This window comes from Apis cerana, linkage group LG5, assembly GCF_029169275.1.
Source record: "Apis cerana isolate GH-2021 linkage group LG5, AcerK_1.0, whole genome shotgun sequence".
NCBI classification, from domain to species: domain Eukaryota; kingdom Metazoa; phylum Arthropoda; class Insecta; order Hymenoptera; family Apidae; genus Apis; species Apis cerana.
In genome coordinates this window covers 1,909,586-1,930,000 of record NC_083856.1, presented here as the reverse complement: position 1 = coordinate 1,930,000, position 20,415 = coordinate 1,909,586, and the positions used below count along the sequence as shown (strand labels likewise).

At 24.0% G+C, this 20,415-nt stretch overlaps 3 protein-coding genes and 1 long non-coding RNA gene across 5 annotated transcripts in view; 1 reads left to right on the top strand and 3 right to left on the bottom strand.

Annotated features, from left to right (window-relative positions):
* LOC108001420 (fatty acyl-CoA reductase 1-like) overlaps window positions 1-3,202 on the bottom strand; it is a 4,012-nt gene extending 810 nt beyond the window's left edge. The window contains exons 1-3 of the mRNA XM_017062420.3: window positions 1,622-3,202; window positions 575-1,094; window positions 52-238 (exon numbers count right to left, since the gene is read on the bottom strand). Of these exons, the coding sequence (XP_016917909.2) occupies window positions 52-238; window positions 575-1,094; window positions 1,622-1,867 (953 nt within the window). The 5' untranslated portion in view covers window positions 1,868-3,202. The remainder of the gene's footprint in view (window positions 1-51; window positions 239-574; window positions 1,095-1,621) is intronic.
* Window positions 3,203-3,328: 126 nt separating this feature from the next.
* Window positions 3,329-6,807, bottom strand: LOC108001424 (zinc finger protein 816). The gene is made up of 5 exons (XM_017062426.3): window positions 6,408-6,807; window positions 5,749-6,304; window positions 4,676-5,649; window positions 4,358-4,583; window positions 3,329-4,294 (listed from the first exon to the last, which is right to left on the bottom strand). Exons 1-5 carry the CDS (start codon window positions 6,500-6,502, stop codon window positions 3,500-3,502), a joined length of 2,646 nt encoding a protein of 881 aa, XP_016917915.2. The 5' UTR covers window positions 6,503-6,807; the 3' UTR covers window positions 3,329-3,499.
* Window positions 6,808-8,286: 1,479 nt separating this feature from the next.
* On the bottom strand, window positions 8,287-20,389 carry LOC108001386 (dnaJ homolog subfamily C member 13). 2 transcript variants are annotated; one of them, XM_017062371.3, is made up of 18 exons: window positions 20,019-20,389; window positions 19,143-19,410; window positions 17,928-18,773; window positions 16,804-17,172; window positions 16,305-16,715; window positions 15,650-16,215; window positions 14,565-15,480; window positions 14,140-14,496; window positions 13,864-14,055; window positions 13,281-13,793; window positions 12,507-13,085; window positions 11,999-12,428; window positions 11,630-11,912; window positions 11,346-11,559; window positions 11,070-11,255; window positions 10,859-10,999; window positions 10,507-10,747; window positions 8,287-10,427 (listed from the first exon to the last, which is right to left on the bottom strand). In XM_017062371.3, exons 1-18 carry the CDS (start codon window positions 20,084-20,086, stop codon window positions 10,312-10,314), a joined length of 6,696 nt encoding a protein of 2,231 aa, XP_016917860.1. In that variant the 5' UTR covers window positions 20,087-20,389; the 3' UTR covers window positions 8,287-10,311. The 2 variants fall into 2 exon arrangements, with proteins under 2 accessions (XP_016917860.1, XP_061931756.1); XM_062075772.1 differs by having other exon boundaries at window positions 16,804-17,247; window positions 20,019-20,388.
* On the top strand, window positions 9,731-19,145 carry LOC133666167 (uncharacterized). Its single transcript, XR_009829917.1, has 4 exons — window positions 9,731-9,866; window positions 14,142-14,246; window positions 17,996-18,064; window positions 18,191-19,145. It is a non-coding gene; the product is annotated as an uncharacterized LOC133666167 (long non-coding RNA).
* Window positions 20,390-20,415: the final 26 nt, after the last annotated feature.

The window sequence follows — 20,415 nt, the reverse complement described above, 5'->3', positions numbered from 1 at the left end:
ATTTATTAGATAATATATTTTATTAAATATAAAGTATATAATAAAAAATACCTATAAACAACGAAATCCCAGATCATTGCCAAAAGACTATTAACTGTCATATCAATTGGAATTAGATCCATAGTATCAGTCTTCTTTAGATTTGATACATGTATGTAACCTAGACTTATTGCTGTCGCTAACATTACTGGACCATTTTTATTCTTTGATGGAACTAACTTTTCATTTGTACATACAACTGTTAAAATAAATAATATAACGCGATATGTTTATTTATTTTTATTATTTCATATAAGAATGACAATATTTTAAAATTTTTATCTTTAAAACATATAATAACAATAACTAGATAGATGTAATGTGTAAATCAAATTTCATATAATCTTGAAATGATTAATTCATTTTAGAATAATATATATTTATTTTTGCATTACAAGATTTGTGTAAATATATTTTTTGTTAATCAAATTATAGCTTAATTTAATTATTCTGCATATAGTTTATATAAAATATTTTAACTTTTCTTAGGATTAAATTAAAAATATATTAAAATATAATTATAAATATATCATACCCATGGAAGGCCTGAAGACAACACAAGGAAGCGACTTTTTTTTGCCAAAATTGTAAACTAAATCTTCAGCATAAGCTTTGCTAAAGATATACAAATTTACCCAGTCTGTTATAATATCGCGTAGTGCTTCATTGGTAATTCCAGATTCATTCTCCTCATCGGCTCGTATCACATCTTCGATTATTTTTATATTGCCCGCATATATAGGATAAAATTTTTCTTCGATGATTTGCTTATAAGGATGAGAAAATGCAGTCGAAACATATACGAATGCTTCTAAATGTGAACATTCCATAGCTAATTCAAGGAGTGTTTGTGTTGCAATTACGTTTAAACGTAATATGTAGGATACTTTTGTTGATTGTACGATCGATCCGTTATGAATTATTATATTCACATTTTCTATCAAACATCGACGATCTTCTGATGATAGACCTAAATCGGCTTTGCTTAAGTCACCATAAATTGGTACGACTTTTTCCATAAAATTCGGATTCGATTCACGTACTGTATTAAATATCTGAAAATTATAAATAAAATTATTTAATAAGAAATTATATGTTGTATTTTTAAATTTTGCAAGTTAATTTCCGCTTAATACATTAATTAAAAATTGTCATCAAAAGAAATCACATTTGACCTATAATGTATAATATATGTTAAGTAATATTCAACTGATTATCGTAAATTCATTTAGAAGTTTTTCATATATTTGAATCTCTTTTACATTATTAATTTTTTTTTATTAAAAATAAATCAAAGCCATAAAATATTTTAAGTATTTATTTTAATTATAGTTATTTTTATTCTAAAATGAAAGAAAGCTAAATTAAATTTATGTTCTTATATTTATAAAAATAGAGATGTGAATAAACATTTTTAATCGAATTTAAATAAAATTTTACAAATTTCAATGTCTTTCATTTTATCTCATTTTCTCTGCTTTGTTTTATTTTTAACTATATTAATTTTTAATTATCTCACATATATCATTAATCATAAGTCTATTCATTTTTTTTTATATTATTATCGAATTATATTACTTACCTCATTTTGAAAATATTTTTTCAATTGTTCTTTTATCAATATATCATTTTTTAATTTAATCATAATATAAATTTTGCTAATTTCAGTGCACGAAATTAGAATTTTTTCTAAAATACTACTTCCAAGAATACTAGTGCATCCTGTAAAAAATATATATTTTCCAGTATAAAACTTTTGTATTTGACTATCACTAGTATTTTTTAAATTCTCTTTATTATTAGATTGCACAATTTTTATTTTATCCATTTTTAAACTTTTTTTAATGATATTGATTTTAAGATGTTTATATGTGATTAAATTTTTTTTTTATACAGTTATAATATAGTATATAATATTTAAAAACTTTAAATCGAAAAGGTATACTATTCCTTTATACTTTTATTACAAAAATAAGCAATATTTTAATGCTCAAATCTTATATATAATGTTATTTACAATTCTAATGATCCATAATGTTAATAAGAAGAGACACTTAGGTTAAAATTATTAAGATTTATTGTATTTGAATTAGAATATCATAAATAAAACATTTTTAATACATGGTAATGCATTTCAATTACTATTCTGAGAACAATAATACAGTTCAATTTAATAAAATGATATAAATATTTTGACATGAACATAAAATAATAACACTAAATTTAAAATATTTAAAATATTATTATTAATATTTTGGCATTTGTGAGATATTTATTATACTAATATAATAAAACAGATTTTCTTTTTTAATAATATGATCATTAAGTTTGTGTTATTAAATAATATGAATTTTTAATGAATAATAAATATTTTAATCGAATAGAATATTTAATTAAATTAATAAAATAATTATATTTTTTATTTTTACGAACTTTTACGAAAATACTTTATATAGAGTATTAATATATTTATGGAATATAGATATATCTTTGGCGGACCTTTTTATAAAAACCAAATAACGATAAAACAAACATAAAAGTTGATATACATAAATTAAATCTCTTTATTAAGTTATAATTAATTGAAGTTTGTATTAGATAACACTGCAATTTCGTTGTTTTCATCTTGTTTCATGATGATTGCAAACTTAAATTATTTATTATTTAATAAATTTCAATTAATATTTTTATATCAATTTTGTATTTGTTATCTAAAATTGATCCTCCAAAAATGTCTTATCAATATGTCAATATTCTGTATATAAAAAAATGTAGCGTTTTAAATAAAAAAGAAGAATAATATTGTTTACATGAATTATTGATTTGAAATTAAAAATAGTTTTCTTTTTATTTTTAATTTTAAATAATTTTTGTATAAATTAGGATTAAGAAGAAAAAATATAGAAAAAATATAAAAAATAGTACTTATAAAGAATCAATATATTATTTAAATATATTAGTAATTTGTAAAAATATTTATATTTTCTCGATATATATATTAATTTTTTTAATCTGATTTAATCTAATAAATTTAGACAAACTTCATTATAATATAATTTGTATTATTGATTCGTTGAAAGTATAAATTGATTATATTAATAATGTTTATTAAAATAGAAAAATAAAATAATTATTAATAAAAAATATTTTTTTTGTTAGAAATCAATAATCATACTATTTATTAATAAGAAACTATGATGTGCTATTTTTTTGTATTATCTATAATTTATTATGAATTATATTAAATTTTTAAATGTGAGATTTATATATAAAAATTAAAATTAAATAATTCATAAAGAAATAAAATATATATTTAATTTTTGTTAAATAATTACAATAATAAAATATTATTAATAATTTGGCTGTGTACTTTAATATTGTTATTGTGCATATTTATTATACAATTATATTATAGATATATTTACTTCCCTTAGCATATAATATTTTTTATATATAAAAGTTATTCAAATTCAGAACATGCTATATGTTCCACATAAGGTTCTATTTCTTGTTGTACTTCTATATATTCCTGAATTATTGGATTTATTATATTTGAATTATTTTGTTCATGTAAAGAAATATGCTTCAGAATATCTTTTTTTCTTGCGAAAACTTCGTCACATTGTTCACAACACAATGATTTAGCATTATGAGTTTTAGTGTGCTTGATCATATCATTTTTTTGCGAAAATGTTCTACCACATATTATGCATGCAAATGGTTTTTCTCCTGTATGAATTCTTTCATGCACATTTAATGTTCCTTTACGTATGAAACTTTTATTACAATATGTACATTTGAAAGGTTTAATATTAGAATGAATTTTTATATGTTGATTAAGATTACTTGAACATTTATATTCCATTTTACATATTTTGCAAACATAAGGACGTTCTCCAGTATGTATTCTTTCATGTATAAGACGCGCTTCTTTGGAAATAAATGATTCTTTACAATATTGACATGTATACATCTTATTTGAAGAATGAATAGATTTTTTATGATATATTAAAGAATTTTTGTTAGCTAATTTTTTTCCACAAATATTACAATCAACGCTCGTTCTCTCCTCTTTATGTATACGTTCATGACTTAATAATATAGCTCGCGTTGAAAATATTCGATTACAATTTTTACATTGCCATATAGTTTTGCCATTATATTTCTTTTTCATATTGTCTATAATATCTTGTTCTGTATGTATTTTTCTATGTGATTTCAATTCACTCATTGATTTACATCTATGCATACATATCTAAAAATAATATATTTATAATTTTGATTATTATTAAGTTGTTTCTGATAATGATATACTTACACTACATGTATATGTACTACCCCCATTACTATGACGTTTTATATGTGTATTCATATTTCCTTTACGATTGAAAGCTGCACCACATATTGGACAAATATGTTTATTCAATCCATGTGATAATCTATGTTGTCTTAGTTGTATTCTTTTATAAAATGCTTTACCACATTTTTCACAAGAATAAGGTTTATTTTCATTATGTTGGTTCATATGCTCTCCCAAATGAAATCTGAATTATTAATTTCATAAAAAATATGTAAAAATTATGAATTTATACTATTTTAATATGTTATATAATATTTAGAAATTATAAAATGCTACCTAGATCTATATGCTTTTCCACAAATATCACAAATATGTCGTTTTTTTCTTGAATCATCTAAATGAATTCTTTTATGACCTCTTAAATTGTTAGAATGTTTAAAACTTTTTCCACATAAATCACATAAATAAGGTTTATCTATTCTGTGAGTGGCTTCATGTATATCTAAACTAGACCACTTTTCAAAATTTCTATCACATATGATGCATCTAAATAAAAGTTGACCTTGATGACATTCCATAATATGATTTAATAATTCCTTTTTAGTATTATAAATCAAATTACAATGACCACATTTTTTATTAGTTTCCATTGGTGAAATACTTTTGATATTACAAGAATCATTATAGTTATCATATGATTCCTTGTTTTCTTTATTAGGATCTTGATAATTCTGTGAAAGAATTTTACAATATGATATTTTATGTTCAATAAAATCTTTTTCAGTTTCAAAATGTTCTTGGCAAATATTACAAGTCTTTATAAATTGAAAATTCATTAGATTTATATTACAAGATTCTTTATTGTTCATACTATTATTAGTTCCTTTATCCTTTTGTATCATTGTTTTCCCTTTATCACACAATATTTTGTGATTTTCAAATATTTCTTGTGTTTTAAATGTATTCTTGCAAAAAAAGCATTGAATTTCATTGTTTAATGTTTCATTATTGAGATAATTTTTTGTTGTAATTGTATATTCATTTTTTTTATTTTTTTCATTATGTGTTTCAAATTTATGTAATTCATATTGCATTTCTTTCCTGATATTATTTACGAAATTATTTTTATGTATATTAATATTTTCTAAATGAGTAAACTTAGCTGAGATTTTTTGATTGGTAATTTCACTAACTTTATTACAAGATAATTCTATAGGTGCAATTTCAGTCGCTTCATTAATACACATTTCTTCAGCTATTTCTAAAGAACATTTTTTTGTTATTTCATCATATTTGTGATCATAATTTACCTGTAAAATAACAGAAATAATTGATATTAATATTAATATTATAATATAAATATATTTATATTATAATACATTTTAGTTAAATAATAAATTATTATTTACCTCTGTATTTATATTTAAAAGCTTTTTCAACTTCATATCTGTTTTTAGGGATGTTATAACTAATGAATGTGCAATTTCTAGTTTGTTGTAACAATTCACACATAATTTTTGTGGCATTAAATCCTCCAAATTAACTGTGATTGGTAAATGTAAATTAATCTTTTCTTTTAATTTTAAATCCATTCCTTTCAGTGAAAATATTTCAATGCCATCCAAAGATGGTTCCTCACATATTCTACATAAATTTGAAAATTTAATACTAATATTATGATATTGATCCATTTCACCATCCATATCACAATATGATAATACAATATTATTAGCTATTTCAGTTTGTTCATTTCTCTCAAAGACATTTCTTGAATCTTTTTCAGCAATATTATGTGATTCAAATAATGTTGGAATAGCATTTTCATTTAATATTACAGGATCTGTTTTATTTATATAAAAATGATCCTCTATATGATGAGAACATATATAATAATTTAAATGTAATTCTTCATTAGATTTTATTAAAAGATCTGTTCTATTACAATGATGTGCCCATATTTTTGAACTATAAGAAAATAACATATAATTTATACAAAAATGCAATATTTTAATTATAAAATAGAAATATTACTTTTAAATAATATTTATTTTATAAATAGATGACTTACATATCACTGTTTGGAAAACTAATGAATTTGATATTTGTCGCATCTTTATTGCTCGAAGAATATTTACAATTTTTGGCAGCGCAAACTATTTTCATATTTGATATTTTTATTTATAAAAATAAAAAATAAATAAACAATTTTATTTATTTTTTTATTAATGTCTACGTTAAATCTCTTTCATGTGAATAATTAATAAATATAGACGAAGAGATCAAATAATAGGAAAACAACAGAGATAGGCTAAAAATTGCGAGATCAACACTATTTCTAAAATACTGCAAATGAAATTAATATGGACAAGGAAAGTAAATAGTAGGAAAAAAATAGAGTTAAAAGTAAGAATTAATCGTTAGCATCATCTTTTGAGTACGAAAAATATCTTTTCAAAAATAAAATAAAATAGAATAAGAATTAAAGATTAGTGCCATCTTTTAAGTATTTTTAAAAACATAATTTTTTAATGTTTTTAATTCTTCAGAGATGGCGTTGAAAATCAATTCTTATTCTATCTCTATTGTTCTATAATTTTTTTCTTTGTCTATATTAGTTTTTATTTGCGACATTCTAAAGATGGTTTTAATTCTCATATTTTATCCCATATTCTATTTCTGTTTTAAAAAATATTTTAAGTTCTGATATTATTTATGTTTTTGTAAATGAATATAGCATAGAAATTACATGTTAAATTATTTTTTAATAGAAATTTTGTATTTTTTGATATATTGATATGTACATTATAGATATATTATTCTTTATAAAGACTATTAAATCATTTATAGCAAGAAACCATTAAGAAATATTTAAAAGATATAGTTTAAATATTTAAAAGATAGTTTAAGAAATATTTAATTCTATTATTTCTTAAACTAGTAATTTTTTAATTTTTATAGTTCAATATTTTTTTTAATAAAAAATATTAATCAAATTTACAATAAACTTAAAAATTGAATTCTTCCTTTTATGATACTTTTTAAAATTTGCTGTGTGATTGTAAAATTATCAATATATTAATGAATATATCCTTTATATAATGTGTCAACAATTATTAATAGAAAAAAATCTTTCAAAAAACATATTAAGAAAAAACAATGTTTATATTGATATAAAATTTACAACAAATAACAAATGTAAAAAATAAATAAAAATATTATCAATAACAATCAATTAAATTAATTAAATCAACTAATTCTAATAATTTTAACAAACTTATTAGATAAATAAAAATAATGCTGCTTTTATAAGTCATTTATTGAGTCAAATTTTGATTAATATTATTTTTAATAAAATTATAAACATAATAATTTTTATTTTACTAAAAATTTGAATATTTTATTTGCAACCTAACATTTTATTCCTTTCATTTTAAATATAAATTTTATATTTATAATTTTTTTTTCTTTAAATAATATTTTAGAATTTCGTTATAAAAAATTATAATTATAGATATTATTCTATATATTGAAATTTACAATAGAATTTTAAAATTTTAAAAATTTCCATACAAAATGAAATAATCTTTGAATTATAATATAGAATTATATTAAGTTAAAATTAGTTTATTTAAAATAGTTATTACAAAAAAATAAATAAATAAAATTATAATTATAATTATAATTATAAGCTGATTATATATTCACATTTATACGAATTATAAAATTGTTAACATAATATCATATTTTCTTGTTGAAATTCATGATATATATTAGATAAATAATAATGATTCATAATCATAATAAATTAATATTTATTCAAAAATTTAGACAAATTTTTTTCTTATTATTCCAATAACAAATGATAATTTACGAAGCTTAGGAATACTAAAATATATCTGAAAAGTAAAATTTTGTTGTCGATTGGTTAACTTTATAGTTGATCATTGTTAATTATATCATGTGCAAAATCGTTTATTTTCTAATTATACGTACAATAATCTGTGGTATAACTTTTTTCATATATATATATATATATATATATATATATATATATGTTTATATACAATATCTTATTTTCGATTTTAAGAACTCAGGCGCAAATACATAAAAATAACAAAGACTCTTATATTTGTTTACATAGTTACTTCATTGTTAGTAACAATATTACACATAACATAGCAAGAATATGCCAATTAGTTTTTATTTTATTTTTATATATCACCATGATAAGTTTTTCAATTTGATCTTTTATCTTGATCGCTTTTTATCTAATTAATAACTTCACTTCTTTTTCACTTTTCCAAAAGAAGAATCAATTGACGAGTCGAGTGTACGGAGATAAAAAATCTTGTTCAAATGTCGTATCAATGTTAGAAATATTTAAGATTTGAAGTCTAAGAGGAACTCAGTTATCTCTTTTGTTATAGAAATGTTTACATTGCGACCATCAGGCACATATATATTCTTGCTACCAGAGGAACTATTATATTATATTTCTTAATATTTTCATGTTTATTGTTTATTTTATTATTTATTTATTTAATGCCGTAAACGCTCAACTCGTCGATTCAAAGTAGCAAAAGTGTATTATAATATTGATGGATTATAATTGGATGGCAAGTAAAAAACAACGCATAGCGTGTTTTTTTTTTGTTTCATATTTTATATTCCTAAGTTCTATGAATGTCCGCCCATATTTATTGAATTATCGTTTCTCGTTAAAATACTAGAAATTGATATGAAAAAGAGAAATTCTCTATCTATGGAATCTATTCCATTTGATAGATCTTTCTTTAGTATCACTGAGAAATTTTAGTGCTTTTTTTCGATCGTAAGCGTACATAAAACGAACTATATAACAAAGTACAATATACATACGTATATATATATGTGTATATACATTTGATATTTCAAAAAAGAAAAAAAAGATATACATATTGCATCAAGATAATGAATAAATATTATTTTTAAATATTTGTCCAATTTTTTTATAAGATTATGTGTATTCAAAATTTCTTGTAATTGTTTGATTTATTCGACGTTTAATTGTTTATAAGACGTTTAATATACGCTTATAATGTTTTCTTATAAAACTTGTTAAAAAAACAAGTGTGAAATGATTATGAAAAAATAATGATAAATTGTCTTTATGTAACAACGCTTTTGTACCCTTTGAGATATGAAAAAAAATAGCATATTTATGATATTGTTTATATTACAAATATTAAGCGATCGTGAATTTATTTATGTAAAAAAAAAAAAAAAAATTAAAATATTTTGCTATATCGAAAAATGCGATTAGATTAGATACATTAATAAATATAGATTATACATTTTTATGCAATGATGATGATAACTGAAGTAATAAAATTTAGTTGATACATGAGACACTGAACATTTCAAGTTGGACTAATTAATATTGTATTTATTTATAAGTATTAAAAATCTCTTCAAGGAATACTAATCACACTTAGATATAGCAATAACGCTAAACATTGAACGTACTATTCCTTCATTTGTCAGGAATGTAAGTCCATTTATTATAATAACATAGAAAAGTTATATTGGAAGATTTGCTAAGTACAAAATGAAACGTTGTCTAAAAAATCTTTATAATCGACGGGGATTTTTGTTTGAGGGACATTTCCTAGAAAAATTTATTTTGTAATAGACTTTCATTAAATACTATCTTTTGCCACACATTGATATCTCTGTAAATGATATCTTACATAATTATATAATCTGCCTATGTAGCATAATAAAAAGTATCATTGTATTGTGATAATCTTAATATAAATGTAAATTCAACAAAACATTATTTCATTGATAAATTCCTTATTTTAAGGAGCCAAAAATCACAGGCAATGTAGTCTTTACATCGGTATCGTTTTACCGATAGGAATTTCTAGAAATGGCATTTTTATTGCCTATTATTATTATTATTATTATTTTTAATTAAGATGCTACCTATATCAGATACTATCATTTCTATTAATTAAACTATCTTCTTTGTCAACTGGGGGTGGGCCGGTACTTAAAGTGGTACTGGGACCAGCTGTTAAGTAACCAGCAGATACAGGCGTTCCAGCTATATATTATAATTTATATTTAAATATATTATGTATGTTAAAAATTAAATATAAAAATTAATAACTTGTATATCTTACCAGTAAGATAACCAGAATTAGTTGCATTAGAAATAAATAAATCATGCCGTTGATCTTTATATTCCGCCCAAACACTTGATTTTTCCAATATTGCATTTACTTTTTCACCTAACAATAAGCTTCTAGTCATTGCTTTTAAAGCTTTGACTATTTGAGCTTTAGCAGTTGCAGGATTTTCAATTATATCCAATCGTCCCTCTAATATATTTAACAGATAAGGTACCATTTCAGCATCTAATGCCTAATCAAGATATTAAAAATATTGGAAAAATATATTAAAATATTTTAATAAAATAAAATAATGATAAATTAAATTTTTAGTATCAATGATAATATCTAAAATTTTATTTACCTGTTTTATAAGTCTATCTTCATTTGTTGAAAACAGTCTATTTAATGTTTCACATGCAATCGCTATCATATCTCGTCTAGATTGCATAGCATGTTTCAATGGACTTATACATTCTGTTTGACAAATAGATGATATACAAATCTAAAAAATACAATATTTAATATTAGATATTAAATAATGTATTATGTAAAAAAAAAATTAATGAACTCACTTCACTTGCTGCTAATTGATGAAGTATTAATATTGCAGTTTTATATACGGATGGTTGATTATTTTGCATTGCCATTTGTCGACAAAGTCTTGGTATATGTCCTAATGATGGAACTTGATCTGCTAAATTTGGTTGTGCTTGAAGTAAACATACTACTGCTTGTGTTGTTAATTCCAACATATCTGACTATTGCAGAGAATTATTAAATTAGTCAATACGTTTTCATAAATAATATCAAAGTTAACATAATTTTATTTTGATTGTTTCTTCACTTACATCAGTTTTTTCTTTTGACATAAGTGTTAATGTAGTATCCATAAGTTCACTTAAAAATTCTTTAGGTTTTCTAAGAGCCCAGGCGGGACTAGATATAAATAATCTAAGATATACACCTCCGACTGCAGGTTCGTTTGTTGCGATATCAATATTACTTTGAGTATCAGGCAACTTTAATATTGCATTCGGATTTCGTCTTTGTAATATGTAATATCTAAAATAAATAGATCTAATTAAAGGAAAAAAAAAAGATGTAATTATCATATATAGAAATATTTATATACTCGTCTTTTAATTCTCCAACTATTCTTGATACTCTAGCTTTAGCATTATCATCCCAAATTAATTCAGGATTTTCATGTTTTGTTTCGAACATATGTACACACTGTTTTGGAGCATCTCTAATAGCTTCACTAAATAATCTAGGTAAAAATTTAGACAAATCCAATTTTACTTTTGGTCCAGCTAATTTATCAGATGACATTTTGCCAAGTAGTTCTGCAGCTGTTTCACGTATTTGAGTATTACTTGAATTACAAAATAGATCAAGAACATATACTACAGCTCCTAAAAATTTCATAATATTCATTTTAGAAAATTAATGTAAAAAGACAATATAATGTAAAATTTTTGACAATTGAATGTATTTTTACCTTTAGATAACGCATCTTTTACAATTTTTGTAGAACTCATTAGGGCATATAAAGTTTCTAATATAAGCAATTGATATTCTTTCAGAGTATTTAAAGCTAATAATAAATGTACTACAACTTCATTTGCCGCAATATCATCTACACATTCTTGATTCTTTGTAACATTACTAATAACTTCGAGTGCACTTTTTTGAATCAACTTGAAATTGTTGCAACTTAAAAGTTCAAATAATAATTTGAAATGTCCTATACATTGTAATTCAATTCCTGGATTATTTTTAATCACATTTCTTAATGCTTCTAAAGACATAACAATATGTTCCAATTTTTCTTGATCTTTCTTAACTAATGTTATGTTGTTCATTGATGCTAAATAATTTGATGAATCAGATAAAAAATCAAGTAAATTAATTGTAAAACTCTTGGGATTCTGCAAAAAATTTATTTAATTTTTAAATTACTAATAATTTAATTTTTTATAAAAAAATATTATGTAACATTAAATTACCTCTATAGGAAAATTAGGTTGTTCGTTATATACTTTTACAAATATCTCTCCAATAATAAGTTCATCAGCATGAACACTATATTTAAAATCACTAAAGTCATGTTCAAAATTATCATTGCCGTTTAATCTTTCTTGTCGTTTATTTTCCAAATATTCATTCAATTCTGCTCTTGTTCCATTATCCCAAATTAAATATGGATTTAAGCAATTTGAATTCAGGATTTTTAATATTTCTTCTGGTTTATCATTTGCGAGTTGACGAGCTAAATAAGGAGTTAATAAAATTTCTAATGCAGCAACTGTGACAGGATTAACAGGTGTTTCATTTTCTCCTATCATGTAACCACCTAATCTCGCACACGCTCGAACTGCTAGTTTCGCTAAATTATTTGCTACTTCCTGACGATTTTCGTCTTGATTTCGTTCAACACCACCTTCTTCCAACGTGTAATCATAATTAAACATAAATAATAATAAATGCCACAGTGCACCAGATTGTAGTAATTGCATTTGTAACACACTGTCCGAGGCAAGAGAAGAAACACATTCTGTGGCCACTGAACATAATTTTGTTAAATGCTATAAGAAAATGTACATTACAATATTATTATTTTAAATTGTTAATAATTTTAACTAATTTTGAATTTTATGCATTTTTTGATGCATAATTGATTTTTTTATGCATAATTGATAATTTTATTTGAATTTTATTTAAAAAAAATATTAAACATATAATAGAATATATTAATTAAATAAGTTGTGTGCTTCACTAACCTTAAAATGTAATATTCTACAGAGATCTTTAACTAATTGTGGTAATTCAATAATTCTGTCTTTGCAACCTCTAAATGATCCAGCAACCGAGAAACATCTAGTGATATGCATGCACACTTGCACTGCTATATCATTAGACTTACTCGATTTATTTAAAACAGAAACGCATCGTGTATAAGCTTCTAATAAAACATCTAATCCTCCTTCTCTACGAAGTTCTTCCGCATTCAATGCAGAACAATGTACTGTATGATATGCAAGTTCGCTAGCAGCAGCCAATAATGGCGCAGACTTCGAAAATAATTGTTCATCGTCTGTTTCTAATTTGATTGTTTTGATTAATTGCGGATAACCAGCATACTTGTATGGTCTAAGTTCATCAGAATATCTATGAAAAAGAATGCTTTGTGTTCTTAAAATAAGCACTATATTATCAGGATTTGGACCATCAGTTGACCAACAACTTCGACTACATAAAAATTCATATGCCTGATTAACAGCCTCGAATTTATCCTATAAACAAAAAATATTTCTATGAAGAATTTAATATGTTAGTATTTTACAAGATTTAAATTCAACTTACTCGGCCTTGTGGATTTTTATCAGGATGATACATTTGTGCAAGTTTATAGTATGATTTTCTGACTTCAGCTTCATTATGTTGTTTTCCACTATTTAATTGAAGGACTTTATAAGCTTCATCTACTGTCATCAATGGCGGTTTTTTTTCTACTTCTTTTTTCCATGCATCTAATACATCTTTCAATAAACGTACCTAAATATTACATATTACTATATTAAATGTACTAAAATATAAAAATTGATGAAAATGAATTCATAATTATTTTTTGTAACTTACAGGTTCAGGAATAGGCCATTGTGGAAATCTTACAGTATCACAAAGATGTCTCAGATAGAATATTTGACAGAATAATTCTTTCTCTAATTGTGGATATCTTATAGCAGGTATAGCAATGTATTGATATCTAGCCATAGTATGGCTTCTTAATTTTGGTGAAAAATCTGCAATATGAGTCGCTATTTTTTCTATAAGCATTCTTCTCATTTCAGCATTCCATATTGCTTCTGGTGTATCATAATCACCAAGAAATATTTGCGCAAACTTTTCCGCACCATGATTTTCTAAATAGCTAACCATTGCATCAGGTAAAAGTTGCCCAAGAATGCTTCGTTGCATAATATCCGATGATGCATTCTATGATATTAAAATATTATATGACATATGATCTGTTTATAATGAATAAAAATAAAAACTTTACTTACATCATCACTTCTAAAAGCTTGTTTTGTGTGAGTCAATTGCAAAAATCTCGCTATCGGTAAAACGTTTGAACCAGTGTACATTAATATGAAGTAGAAGACTCCAGTAAGATAAATTTTTGAGACATCTGCATTATCTCGCATTATTTCACATAACAAAGTAGCTACTTTCTCAACTAAAACCGGGTCAAACGTTAATAAAAGTTGAACAATATGAGGTAGGCACTGAAGATCAGATAATAACCGTTTCATACGCGGTAGAGGCCTGATTACCGCGTCATCGACATCTCTACTTGGAAAATATTCGCACATTTTGATTAAAATATTTAAAATCAATGTTGCTAATTCACTTTCATTTATTACTGGTGTTCCTTTTGCAACTAATGTCCATTTTAATTGTGGTACTTGCGAAATCATACGCCATCCATCTAATCCTTGTGCCCAAACTTTTGTTTTATATATAATCTGATTTGTTAAATATAATTCCTTTAATTCTTTTAAACTTATAGGACCTTTACGCTGATCTCCATCATTATAATACCATTCTTTTTCCATAACTTGTTGTTGTTGTGGTCCTGCTTCTATTACATTAGTTTGTGTAGGTACAACTGCTCTAGATGTATGTAAATGAGCCAAAGTCAAAAGATCAACTAATGTGCGTACTCCATTTTGATCCATTATATCTTTTACATTTCTTCTATGTAATATAAGTTTATTTATGAACATGACTAATCTATCACGTTCCATTCTATCTGTACAACGTTCCAGCATTCCTACTATATATTTTGTATCTGAAAATGGACCAATATCTTCGTAGTATCGCTCATATACTATAGTCATTGCTTGCAAGCAAAGGCACTTCATTTCAACTTTTGTTGTTAGTATGAATCTATGATATAAATCGTTAAAAAATTCATACCTATGATAAAAATAATAATTTATTATTATATTTATTTATTTAATATGCATAACATATATGTATACAAAAATTTTAAATAAATATAAATATAAATATAAATAATAATTAAATCTCTTTTTTCTGAAGTGCAAATAAAAATAATTAAATCTTAAAATTATATTGTACATACGATTTTCTTATTGGACTGTCGGGGCTGTCTTTTTCCAACAAAAGTCTCAAATAATAATCACCGATTTTCACTTCATCTGACAGGCACTGATACTGTACTTCAAATTCTCTATGATTCCAAGCAATTAGAGTTCCTCCTGCCAAATCTTTATCAGAACTGAATGCGCGTATTTCATTCTCGAGTGCAGTTCTTAATTCTTCGCGTGTTTTATGATTCCAAATCAAGTTTGGCAGTGAATGATCTTGATTGAATTTATAATAAAACAAATTCCAATTTGCTTCCGATTTAATTCTTTCTCTACGTTTTCTTAATACTATCGGACGTTCTTTGATTTTCTCTTTGCGCTCGATTCCAATCCTAGCACCCCAATGTTGAAGAGCATGTTCTACATGTTTTTCAACTACACGCATTTGCCGTTCGATCGCAATCCATTGCGGGCTTTTTTTATTTTTCGATGCATGATCTATAGCTATCTTTAAATTGTCACGATTGTTTAATCGTTCTTTCTCAAGAAATGAATCTGGTACTTTTTCATCGGAGTCTAAGTAATTTAATAAACCAACAGGCTGTATAAATATACAATGAATACAAACTTAGATACTTTCATTTTTGCAATTAAATGAAAATAATATTATAATCAATAATATTAATTTACCATAATTCTTTTTAACAATCCCATAGCTGTAGGATGTCCTGTAACCCAAAGTCCTACAAGATGTCTACACAATTGTCTATGTGTTAATAATCTGCCATCAGTACCAATAGTAAAAAGACTATTTAACAGATGTCTTGGTAATGCTCCTTCAGCAAGAGCAAGTTCTTGCATTTTTGCAGCAACTTCCGGTGCACCTTCTTCGATAATCGCTCTCATTATTAATCCAGCGCCTTTAACGATAGCTAATGATGGATGTTGGAATAGTTTAAAAAGAGATCTTCCTCTTGCAGCAACCATTTCTAGAAGATTATCGAAATGTTTGCCATCGGTCGTTTCACTATACGGCACACATAAAGCAAAAGTTAAAAGATCAAGCATGGCAGAAACTACCAAAGCACCTGTACCATGATTCTGAAATATTTATAAAAAATAATGTTATCATATTACATAGAAAAATAATTATTATTAAAAAAAATCAAAATAACATTTTTACACTTACTATATGATTAACCCACATATCAAGTAAATTTTCCAAAAATTTATTACTACTAAGGAGACTACTTTTATTTAATTGCTCTTGTCTTAAATCACAATCATCATGCATTGGTTGCATGAGAGCACAAATGCAATCTATAGCAGCTTGTGTTACACCATAATCTTGCCTTTTCAAAGCTTTTACAACCTTATGTCCAATAGCTTCTCTAAATCCAAGAAGAGTTGTAAATGCAGTAAAACCAATTTTACTAGCTACCAATCTTCTTAAAGCATGAAATTGTGCTTCTATTTCACTATTCGTTTCTAAATCTTTATTAACCAATGCATTTAGAGCACCAAGAATAATTTTATCTTTATTTTCAGTAAAAAGACCCTGTAAGTAGTTATTCATCATATGGTAAATTCGAAGTTGTAATGTTGTTACAGTCCATTCAAGCGGTACAACATCCTGGACAAAAAAAATATCTGTTCAGCTTACTATACAATTTATTTGTTAACTTAATATTGTTAAATATAATTTATATTTAAATTTAATAATTCTTATAGCAAATCATGAAAATTTAATAATACGCAAAGAATAGATATAATAGAATAAAACAAGCAATAAAAATTATTAAAATTAATTTCTTTATATAGATATTTATTCAATTTATTCCAGTCTGTATGGATAACTATAATTTATTATTTCATCTCATTTAATTCAAATTTAGTAGGCCATCACCGCTTTAATGCACTGCATCATGCTTATTTTATAACATTTATTTAATTATATCACACATATAGAAATTTAATATTACATATAGGATATTGATATATTTATATATTTTTGTGAGATTCTAGAGCTCAAAATAAACACAAAAATTCTTATAAAAATTTCGGTTAAAACTGTATTTATTAAGTTATACTTTGATTGAAGTTATATTAGATAAAGCAAAACAAGAAATAAAGTGAAATACTTTTATTTCCATCATACTGTCTGTCTTTGCATAATTTTATCTAATATTTATAACTTAGTAAATAAAATTTCAACCAAAATTTTTGTATTTGTTTTAGCCTCTAGACCTTTTAAAGATATTAAATATATCAACACTTGTACATATAATATTAAATATATCAAATATGTCTTACATCTTGTGTAACAGAGTAATTAAGACCACTGTAAGGAATGTTGGCATTAAATCTTTCCAAAATTTCAGCAAAACTACGCCCATTTGGTGGTTGCTGAAGAAACTTAACATGAGTTGTTTCAACTTCTTCATCAACAGGTAAATTAAGAGGTCCAAGTCTTTTCCCTCTAGGTATTGCATACATTCTGACATGAACATCTCTATTACCAGATGCTCTAACTCCATCCAATAAAGAAGCTAATAAAGAATCTCTATCTGTTGCAGTATAACTACGCACTTGACCATTAAGATATTGAATAGTAAATAATTGTGGATTTTCATTATCACGAATCAATGTGAAAATATCTGATAAAGGTCTAAGAGTACAAATATTGTATGTCTGAGGATCTCTTTCTAATAAACAAGTATCAGAGAGACAAAGAGTTCTTCTTTGAGGATCTATATGTCTAGGTGAATATTTGTGAACAGTAAATTCTGATACACTTGTTATATGTTCATCACCACTAAATTTACCCAATCTCTGAGCAATAAAATCATCTAATTTGATTGGTTCTTTCAAAACTTTTATGCTGATACCTAAGTTGTTCATAGCTGATTCCAGCAGCTTTTTTTTAATTTCTTCCATATGTTGAGAAGCAAAAAGATGTAAACGTCCAAATCCGCCACAAACAATTACAAAGCCATTAGGATAATCTTTTATTGTAAGAATTCCTTCAAAATCTTTATAACAGTAACTAGCTAATACCATATTGGTTGCTGGATCTAATTGATCAAGACTATATGGTGTCACTTCTAATACGACAGGCAATCTTGTGTCAGACCAATGATGTTTATAAGCTTGATATCTCTAGAGACAATAAAAGTATTAATTTAATAAATATATATATATATAAAATATAATAATATATAAAATATAAAATAATAATTTGTTTATTATTATATTTTTGATTTTATCCAGTTATTAATCCAAAGAATATTGGATATATAATATATATAATATTTGATAAAAGTATTGAATAGTTAATGAAAATTATATATAATATTATAAAAATAATATGTGTTAGTTATGCAGATAACTGGTAACAAATATGTATATGTTATTAATACATTATAGGCTATTGTATACCAACCATATGGCTAAGTTGATAAGAAATTTGATTAAACTTTAACAATGTTATTTTTTTGAAAATATTATATTAAAAAATATATAACTCACCAAAATTTCTTTAGGTTTTTCAGCAAATTGATTTCTATATTTGAGAGCTTCAGTTAATAAATGTGCTCTATATTCTGAACTAAATTTCATATTGTCAACTTTACGTTCTTTGCGCATTGTTATACTAAATTCATGCAAACCTAATTGATTTCTGTTTGTTGGTTGTACACTTATAAAATCTGAATATTCCCATTTGTTTGTAACTTCTAATGTAGTTGGATTATATGTTGTTATACCCATAGATCCAATTGAAAAGATACGCTTATATCTAAATAAAAATAAAATTTTTTTAATTAATATTATTATTATATAATAATATTAATATTTATTTAAAATATATAAAAATACATGATAAAATTGAAATATCACACAGAAATGTTATATAATAAATAGTATATTTCTATTATATTTCATATAATAAAATTATAAAAAAGATATATTAAAAGTAATTACAAAAATTATTTAATTTCAATATATTCAATTATAACTAGTTAATAGCATTAAATATAATAACATATACATTATGTTAAAATTATATCATAATATTAAGTTATTAATTTATAACATTCATAATGTTAATGTTAATATACATTATTAAATACTAATAATTACATAAAAAAGTATAAATAACTAAATAATTTTGATTTTATAGTTTTTTATATTATTATATCATAAATCCATTTATATTAATTTATTGTTATATTTGAAATGCATAGATATAAAATATGTACATGTTAGAATTCTTTTTTTCTATAAAGAATTTATAATACTTTAAATTCTATTTATATATTATATTGTCAATTGTTCATTATTATTCATATATGTATATACGAAAACATTTGACAAAGCAACAGGAATTAAAAAACACGCACTTACTTTCCTTTCCATGAGTGTTTGGTGACCAGAAAACATGCCACATCTTGATTATCTTTTATCGGCATCATTGTAACATGTCCTGATAATGCAATGTAAGTATTATTTTAAATAATGTTTTAACAAAACACTGGTTATTGTTTATAAAATATATATAGCGTAGGAGGGACATTCGCATACGAATTAAGAAAAAAAATCACATGAAAATCATTTTCAAAATGACAAACACAAAAAACACAAAATAGATTTGAATCGCGTATACAATATTTATGTGTTACGCGAAAACGGATAATATTTAGGCACTATTTGATCGTGTTTTAACCGACTAATGACATTTTCGACGGCTCCATTGGACTGGGAGCGGCCATGATGCTTAGGGGTGTTAACAAACAGCTGTTTC

Bases quoted from the DNA above. Each gene is read 5' to 3' on its own strand.
- LOC108001424 (XM_017062426.3), bottom strand. From the start codon at position 6,502: ATGAAAATAGTTTGCGCTGCCAAAAATTGTAAATATTCTTCGAGCAAT. The intron at 5,650-5,748 runs GTAAATAATAAT...GTTATTTTACAG, and splicing joins TTTTAAATATAAATACAGAG to GTAAATTATGATCACAAATA. The intron at 4,295-4,357 runs GTAAGTATATCA...TATTATTTTTAG, and splicing joins GTAGTACATATACATGTAGT to ATATGTATGCATAGATGTAA.
- LOC108001386 (XM_062075772.1), bottom strand. From the start codon at position 20,086: ATGATGCCGATAAAAGATAATCAAGATGTGGCATGTTTTCTGGTCACC. The intron at 17,248-17,927 runs GTAAGACATATT...TTTTTTGTCCAG, and splicing joins ATTACTCTGTTACACAAGAT to GATGTTGTACCGCTTGAATG. The intron at 11,000-11,069 runs GTGAGTTCATTA...TGTATTTTTTAG, and splicing joins ATCAATTAGCAGCAAGTGAA to ATTTGTATATCATCTATTTG.